The sequence below is a fragment of the Hakea prostrata genome, chromosome 2, assembly GCF_041222555.1.
Source record: "Hakea prostrata isolate BN-2017 chromosome 2, UWA_Hpros_2, whole genome shotgun sequence".
NCBI classification, from domain to species: domain Eukaryota; kingdom Viridiplantae; phylum Streptophyta; class Magnoliopsida; order Proteales; family Proteaceae; genus Hakea; species Hakea prostrata.
Window position 1 is genome coordinate 8,686,517 of NC_142601.1, and position 9,557 is coordinate 8,696,073.

General features: G+C 39.5%; 1 protein-coding gene across 1 annotated transcript; it reads right to left on the reverse strand.

Annotated features, from left to right (window-relative positions):
• Positions 1-3,604: 3,604 nt before the first annotated feature.
• LOC149023624 (dof zinc finger protein DOF3.2-like) lies at positions 3,605-6,174 on the reverse strand. Its single transcript, XM_089144171.1, has 2 exons — positions 5,879-6,174; positions 3,605-5,033 (listed from the first exon to the last, which is right to left on the reverse strand). The coding sequence occupies exons 1-2, from the start codon at positions 5,903-5,905 to the stop codon at positions 4,122-4,124; spliced, it is 939 nt and encodes a 312-aa protein (XP_089000297.1). The 5' UTR covers positions 5,906-6,174; the 3' UTR covers positions 3,605-4,121.
• Positions 6,175-9,557: the final 3,383 nt, after the last annotated feature.

The window sequence follows — 9,557 nt, forward strand, 5'->3', positions numbered from 1 at the left end:
TAACCCACCAGAAAAAGGAGAATGATCATAAATGAGAAATAAAATTAAAAAAATTCAAAATAAAATAACGGTTTGATAATTAATGATGAGCGGGAAGTTTTGACCTTCTACATAAAAGGCTTTCAACATGGGCCGAATGAAACCCAGGCCCACGTCATCTGAGCCGAGTATAGCCTTTAGCCTAGGTTGTAAAATGGTATTTTAGTCCTGCAAATTTGCAAACCCTAATCAGGTTAGTGTAGGAGAGGGGTCGTGCTTCAGTGCGCATTAACAATTAATGCGCAGTACTGAGCTGCCTACGGTCGCAATTTAAAGTAGTGGTCACCTGTTGTATTTATTTATTTATTGGTTTCAATCGGTGTAGTTCAAAAAGTTATTAAAAAAAATTAACGAGCCACATGGGAAAGTCATCTTTGCTTCAGCTGGTGCCTTCCCAGAAAATCGCATCCTCTTGATGGAGTTATCGGCTATTCGACTGGGCTTGCAGCGTGCTATCCACATGGGTATTCGGTGTGTTCAAATCAGATCTGATTCTAGAGAAGCCATCTTGATGATTCGTAGAACTCATCGTTCCCCTTGGTTCGTTGCAGATCTCATTCATGAGATCACTTCCTTGCAGCGATAGTTCACGGAGTGTGTGTTCATGCATCATGTCCGGGAGTTAAACTATGGTGCAGATTTTTTGGCTAGCCTCCTTCTTGAGGCGTCGTTGATCCATTTTGATCCAGGGGGAATACCTTTTGCCCTCACGGATATTGTCCGTGATGATGTAGAGGGAAAGATTTATTATCGAATGTAATTTTTGTACATTATTTTTCTAATATTATCAGCTACCTATTCCAAAAAAAATAAAAATAAACGAGCCACCAAAATTGATCCCTAGGCAGTTCAGCGTTGGCAAACGCGTAGGCATGGTAAAACTTGTCGCTGAATGTCGGCTGATTCGGTGACTATCGAAATTGTTTCCCAAGTGAAACCGAGATAAGTAAGAAATCACTGAAATATCGGCAATTTCTCGTTCGAAATTGCCAATATCTTGATTTTTTGAGATATTTTTGGAGATTTCTCACGATTTTTAGGCAATTTCTCTTGCGATTCTATAGTAAAATCTTTAAGGTCAATGGACAATCTTACCAATTATGTCCTACTGATTCAAGCCTCAAAAGGAAATGTGTCAATTGTGGTTAGGGAGGATAATCTACATAGAATAATTTATAGAAACAATTCAAATTAGGAAGACATTTTTAGGGTTGAAACAGGGGTCGGGATAGATCGGGCTTTTGCAAGCCCAAGTCCAGCTCTATATATTATAATCTAAGTCTATTCCCACCCTGACCCTAATTCAAAGCTAATGATTATTGTCCCAAATCCTAAGCCCTACAACGCCAAGCCGAGCCCATTGCCGCCCTGATTGGCCCTATACTTAGCCGTGTTCCTAGCCTTGGCCCTATCCTTTTCCATGTTCCTAATTCATTGAGATCAAGCTTTAGGGGCAAAATTAAGGCTAGAATCAGGACAAAAAATCAGGGATGGGTCGGGACAGGCCCGACGGGCCCAAAAAGTAATCTCAGCCTGTCCTTGGCCCTAACTCGCCCTCAGGACTAACCAAGCCCCATTCAGGCTCAGGGCGGGCTTAGGGCGAGTGGTGAGTTAGGGCCATCAAGGCTAAACTTGCACCCTTAGACATTTTGTAGCAAAATCTTGAACATTAATTAGCAATATTATCAATTATATCTCAGTGATTTAGGCCTCAAAAGGCAACGTGCAAAATGTGGTTAGGAAAGAATATATACATGAAAAAATTTATGGAAACTATTCAAATTATGAATAGATTCTGTAATGGAATCTTCAAGGTCAATGAGTAATCCTTCCAATTATGTCACAATGATTTAGGCCTCATAAGGTAACATGTTAAATGGGGTTAGGAAAGAAAATTTGCACAGAAGAATTTATGGGAAATAATTCAAATTTATCAAGTATTGGCATCAAATTAGAGCATCAAATTTGGGCCCAAAAAGACTAAAAATACCTCTCGAAATTAGGGGGTTGAAATCTGCCGAAACCGAGGCAAAATTTTCCACCTTGCGCATAGGAGAGAGAGAGTTCTACCTGAAAAAAAAAATAAAAGGGAGAAAAGACAGAGATTAGAGAGTCATAACCCTTCGTAGTTCCCGAGAAGGAATTAGAATCCCTTCACCAATGGTGGAGTGACTTCATGATTGGACTACTACATGATCTTCATTAGGTCTAGAAAAAAAAAATTTCCCTCCCATTAAGGGTTAGATGGTCATGGATGGAGAAAAAATCAACATAAAATATACAAAATAATCTGAAAAAGAGAAAAAAAACAAAGAACACAAGATTGATATATCACACTTGAGTAAGGGAGTCTCTTCATATCTTGTAGTATTCACTGAAATTAAAATCATATCATACCATTCCTGATCCTACTTAATGGTAACGATCCCCCTTCGTTATTTCATTCATCCTCTTCACATGAAATGATGCAACGAAACCATGCCTATTGAATGAAATACTGGGTCATTGTCCTTCAACTCATATGATAGAATGATTAGTTAAAGTATAGAGAGAAAGAGAAGAGTTTTTTTAGGTGAAAAAAGAAAAGAAAAGAGTTTATTGCACCCAAATATAGATTTAGGTCTTCAATGCTTTAACTTTCTCCACCATTTAACACTGTCTTAATGGAGGTTCTTAAATTGAATTTGACCACCCCTACATCTTACCGGTTAAATTTGACTACCCACCCAATTTGAGCAACTATGTTCACTCTTCAAAATTGAAACAACTTGTTTTATTTGAATAACATTGAAGGATGGTGGCCTGTCCTTCTACCTGGGTTTTGATCCAGGGGGAATACCTTCTGCCCTTACGGATATTGTCCGTGATGATGTAGAGGGAAAGATTTATTATCGAATGTAATTTTTGTACATTATTTTTCTAATATTATCAGTTACCTATTCCAAAAAAAAAAAACTACTAATTTAAATAACTTTGTCGCAATGCACTCAGTTTCATATTTTGGGAAGTTTGATTAATCCAGTAAGATATAAAAACTAATAAGCATTTAGGAAGTACTATAAGTTTGAGAACAAAATCATAAGATGAAAAAATATGCATTATTTGTGTGAAATGTTTGTTTTCACATCTATTAGTTTGTTTTAGAGCTTTTAAAATTTAATTTTAATAATTTATTGAACTTTAAAAAAATCCAAAACAAACATGCACCAAAGAATCCAATTCTACAGAAGAAAAATCGGCTACCAGTGCTGGCCATTTGTAGTGCTTAGCCTAAACAGCACATGCCACCATATGTACAAAAAAAAAAGATTAAAAGAACACACTTCAAGCCTTTGAAGTTTGAAATATATTGTATAGTTCTGGTGATCACATATTATATTTATATAGTCACTCAAATCTAGCATAGATCTATGTGGTCACGCCAGGGTATATATGCTTCACTGACATTCTTCTCATGGGAGATAGTAAACAAACGACCTGGGCAGATCTATATCAAGCCATCATCTTTAAATTATTGAGCCTATATAATTATATTAATCATTTTATCCTTCATTGCAAATCTTTCTCAAAATAAGAGACAATCATGAAAAGAACAATCTTGGAAACCCTACAAGCAAGCCCATTCTTGAACTACTTCTTAGGTGCACCAGAAGCTCACACTTTGAGAGTTGTGATCCATAAAATATCAATGTTTCAGTCTCTCTCATTTTTACCCCCCACCCCCCCAGGAAAAGAGAAAGAAAAAAAAAGGTCTCATTTCCTCCCACACAGTACTCTGAGAGACTCTCAGTTTCTCTGAAATATTCCTTACTTTGGTTACTTGGTTAGAAGACAAATCAGAGAATCCATTAGTATATCAGTCATTACAACAGACAAAGAACAGAAAAGAACAAAAGAAGACTAAGCCAAAAAGAGGAAAAAGAGAAAAGAAAGAAGCAAGAGACACAAGAAGCTTAACAGTTGATAAAACTTTTAGAGGAGATGAAATATTCATGGACTTAACAGAAGCCATCATCTTCCGGCTGGTTGGGGTTGTAGAGGAGGCTTCTTTAATTCAGGAGACCATGAAGAAGAACTAAAAACTACATCAGAGGAGTACTGTTAACAAGTCCATGCCAAGAGGACCCAAATCCACCCCAGCTCTCTCTTCCTGACTCCACAGCACCCATGTTTCCATCTCCACCAACTTGCCATGGAAACCCAAACAGAATTCTATTCTCTCCATCTTTTCCTCTGCGTAAATCTTGTTTGATCGTCGTTACTGTGGCATTTGTTGCTGTTGCACCACCAATTTCCTCGTAAGGAAATACCATCTCACCACCACCGCCACCGCCGCCAACACCGACACCACAGTTGGTGGAAACACCACCTTCTAACTCTCCCAGATTTCCATTCCCATACCCATAGTAGTAGTTATGAAACCCATTAGAGGAAGCGCCAATATACCCACTTCTAATTGCATCAAGAAAACCAGTACCTGAATTGGAAATGGTGGTATCAGAGTTTCCAAGGATATCACAGTGGGTGGCATTATTAGGGTTTCCTGGAATAGAATTCTCAAGGTCATCAAGACCTAACTGCCTAGTGGGTTGTTTATGGAGCCGAGCAAAGGCTAGGGTGAGGTCACTGGAGTCATAAGCAAAGGGTGGGAGGGTATGATGAATTGGGTTGGAAGAGTTGGTTTCAGTACTGAGGGGTTGATCATGTGGCATCCGTTTTGATGATGACGATGATGAAGATCGCTTGTTCTTCCTGCAACCTCCACCAACTGGAACATTTCTCAGTGATCCTCCTTTCGTCCAGTACCTTCTGCAAGCCTTGCAGAAGTACCTGGGTTGTGACAGACTGTAGTTGTTGTAGTAACAGAACTTGGTATTGGTAGAATCACATCTAGGGCACTTCAGAGCTTGTTCCGGTTGTGGCCTTAGTCTCCTCTCCTGCTGTGGTTTTGGACAAGTTAACACGTCTTCTAGTGATTGGCTTGACATGGCCGCCTGTGACCCAAACTAAAAAGCAATTGGTAAATATAAGGGTTTCTTAGAAGAAGAGAGGAAACAAATTAGAGAACAAAGCCTTAAACAAGGGAAAGGAATTACAAGTAAAAATCAAATGATGAGCCACAACTTTAAGTATTTTATTGCTAAATCATGCAGAAGACTCCAGGTGAAGGAGAACACAACACAATTGCAAAGAGCAATTATTCAATAGTAATTGGTTTAGCAGAGATGTTTTTAGAGGGAAGAAACTGGATTCAGTTCAGGATGGTTAAGAGATTAAAAACCCAATCAAATTGAGGAGAAAAAAGAAAGAGAAAATTAAAGATTGAGTGAAATATATAGATCGTCTTGAACCAAACTAAAGTTTTCTTGGGAACTGCGAACTACTAGTTTAACTTCACTATCTAAGAATTCTCTGGATGAAAGTAACCAAACCTGCAGACTATTCTTTTTCTAGAAATAGTGTAGAACAGAAAGAGAAGTATCCATTACTCATATTTGCACTTAGTAAACTTAAGCTACCCTTAAGAGAGACTCAAAAGAGGAGACATTGAGAGAAATAATTACCCAGAACCCAAAAAAGACTGAATACCAGGTCACTTCATAAAATCGATTCATGACCTTCTTCCTTTATAACTTTTTATTATAACCCAAAAGCAGCTAAGAGGTCTAGTGCTCATTGATTATTTGTTTTGATAGCTTTAAATCAATTAAAGCGATGGAAGAAGAAGAAGAGTTGAAATTGAAGAAAAGAAAAGAAAAGAAACAAAAAAAGAAAAAGCCCCCAGGAAGCTGAGAGACCAAGGGAACAATTTGTGTTAATTGGAGCTCTATGTCCTTACCTGCTGTGGGGCGTTTGAAGGATCCATCCATGCAAGAGTGAAAAACCTGCTCTGAATCCCTGATTGATAGACACAGGAGGACGGAGAGACTGAGAGCGAGGTTTACACTGGACACGAGAGAGAGAGAGAGAGAGGAGTGTCTGTGGGTGATGCAAATAGCAAGGGAGATAAATAAAGCCACGAAGCCACAGACACACATGTATAGGTTCAGGGAAAGATGAGAGAGAGCGGAGGAGGAGGTAAATGATTACTTCTTGTACGGGGATGATCGATGTGTTTGGCTTGCACGCAGAGAAAGCATGGAAATTTCAAGTGGATCTGCAACGGATTTCATGAAGAAGGGTGGGCCCTTAACAGGATGGAAAACCATAGCTGGACCCCACTCCACTCCTATGTCCACCCAATTCATCGCCCAAAAACTCGGCGAGTACTCGCTGCACAAATATCATAGCCCTCCTCTTCCGTGAGAGAATGACTACTGTATGCTTTCCGGTATCAGTTACTGTCCTTGTTCCAGATACCGCATCGTATCGGGGAAACGATGCTAAAATAGTCTAATCATTTAAGAGAAGTATTATTCTTTAAGACAACTGACCTTAAAATGGCCGATACTGTGTCGGTTTGTAAGTAACAAACTATCAGTTACATGGTTTGTTGGGTTTATATCAATCCATAAATATTTGTAGGGTTTGGATCTCTCCATTGAGGATATCTCTCAGGAAGTGCCCAGTAAACTCTAAGAATGTGTCACATGGATTATACCAATCCGATTGAAAATCCATCTTTCCTCTTATTTTTGTCCTCTTTACTGTGATTTCTCCCCCGCCACACCCCAAAACGGGATGGGAATGAGAATATTAATGCTGCCAAATGAGTGCGAACCCAAGACCTCCCCGTGAGAAGTTGGGCCTTTAACCGCTTTACTAAACCATCATTGGGAACTATTTATTTTCCCATTCAGTCCATCTTACCTATGATGGACTTCACAACTAGTCAACATAGCAACCATCTTTCCAACGATGTTCTAGATTCGGAAGGGTGTTGCTATGGATGAAAGGTTGAAAAAAAAAAATTCAAGTTAAATCATAATAGAAAAAACCAATTAATGCAAGTCTTCGATAAATTTGATGCTCTTTTTATTTTTTTTTTAAAATTATAACATGTATGACATAGGTGGCTGTACTCTCACCTTAATCAACGGCTCAAATGTTGAATGGGTGTACAGCTGTACCACACTGCAGGTGCAACCATTGCACCCAAGCAAAGCTATATATACCATTTGTAGTGTTGAACCCACGACTTCTTCACTAAGAAATGCAAATCATTAGCGACTGAGTAATCCTTCAATGATCATCGTATGGTGTTCTTCTTACCAAATGTTATAATCCGACACGATATGATACAGCAGCTCTATAAATCGGTGTAGACTTTGACGGCTACCGATTCCGGCACGAATACTGTGAACAAATCCTTCATTCGAAGATCGCACGTCACCATCAACTGCTCCATCCTAAAACCGTGGTCCTATAAGGCCACTTGTCTGTTTTCACATCTCATCTCTTTCTCTTCTCCCCACTCTCAAAGAAGCCTACGATATAGTTTTATCTTCTGGTCCTTTCAATATCTGGGCCCACCACCCTCTTCAACCCTAGCAGTCCCTTTTAAGCCGTTCGATTAAGATAATAAGCTAATTGGCGATGAAAATCTACACTAGCCTTAATAAAGATCTTGGAAATTGACACGAAAACCGAGTACTGACGATACAGGAAATCAACAGGCAATAATTGATCGCACTCGAACGGTCGGTTGGTCGGGAAGGAATTTTGAAATCCCAAACAGGAGCGGCGGCTCATTCTTTACTTTCGCTAACCCTAGTTTTTAAATCCAATTAAATAATTGCAACTATACAAATACCATGGTGACCAATTAGAAAACGAGAATCAGCATCAACTCTCGGTGCGCCTTACCTTTCTGTGGGCCACACCCTATGTTAAAACAATAGGACCCATCAATACTGTTATCATTGGGATTAGTCATGATCATTGACCAGTCAAAGTTACCAGTCAAAGATTACCCCGCTCCCCTAGGCAAACATAGCCAACATGTGCCTGACACAACACAACACCGTATCAATAAGCCCACACAAAAGGTATTTAGGCGTTCTGCGAGAATTCCAAGACCACCAGAAATCTAGGTGTATCACGGATCGTGCTCCGACCCATTTTAATCGGGTTTTGTTAAAATTGTGTAAGCTTTTAGGTGAAAGGATATGTTTTTTACCCGACCCGGATTCTGACGCGGCCTACCCATAGCATCTTCTTGTTGGACATCACGGTCATGTAAGTTTTCTTGGCTGTGGTTTTTTTGTTTGTCTGGGTTTAGAATTGCTAAAAGCACGCATGGCTTCATCAGTCTATTCCAATCTTCAACTACAAAACAACACAACCCCGCAAAATGGAAAAGGGTACAGCATACTGGAATCTCTCATTACCTTGCATGTCACTAATGTGGTGGTGCCTTTAGTGTCGAGCATTGAATGAACGCCACATAGATTTCATTAAATCCCAATTATTCAATGATTTGTTCATTGAAGCTGGTTATATGTGTATATGATGTTTTGAAGTTTGAACAGCTAAGATTTAATAAAATTCACCTAGTATTCATCTAACATTATACTCCACATGTGTTGCTACTTCAACAGCACTAACCTAGCAATTTTATTTTTTTTTTGGGGTTAAAAAAGAGGGATGCAATAGTAGAGACCTTACGCCCGTTACACAATGTTCGTACATTCGAATTTGACCTATGCAAGCATTAGCCCTATGAATTATTAATGCAAACATTGGCTCTATCAGCATAGCCCCACCAGAGGCTTAGTATTGTTTACAGAAATCAGTAATGATCCATATCCAGACCAAAGAGTATACAACTATCCAATCCAAAAACAGAAGAATATTGAAGATTCAAAGTTAAGAAATGAGGGTTATCAAACTACATAAGAATAAGCTTGAAACAACTTGACGACCACCCCGGTGATGCCTAGCAAAACTCTTAGGGGGGAGAGAGAGGAGAGGCGGTGTTGAAGTCATGAGGACCCCACTAAAATGAGATCATCAACAACTAATTAAGAAGGCCATCAAGTGGTTAGGTCCACTCTTTGGATGACTCGGAATTGGTTGAATCATCCTGTGATTGTAGATTCTTTTCTCGTAGTTTACTGTGCCCTATGGTTGGACCACAAGCTGAACCGGCAAATTTTCCATCTTGCATGGGTAGCCTGCCCTACAACCACTTTTCCCATTAGTGATGGACCTCGAATAAATAAAATGAAAATCAAGGCAGGAAAAACATTATTGCTGATTAAATCGTCTGATCTTTTAATAAACTATTAGCCACGTGTTTAAAAAGAGACAAACTGGTAACAAGACGGTCTAATGTAGTTGCTGCGAGTCTGCGACACCGTAAAAAACGCTGGGAAATTCTGAAATAGCAAAAGCGGGCCGAGTAGAGGAGAGGAGATTGGCGAGGAGAGAAGCAAAGTGGGGCCGGAACTCGCGGGAAGGTGAGAGGGAGGAAAGGTCGGTGGGCGATGGGTCCATGTCTGATGCCTGTGGCCCACCCAACACGTGGCCTCCAATTACAGCCGTCCCGAATATCTTTGATTCAACTCGACATTAAC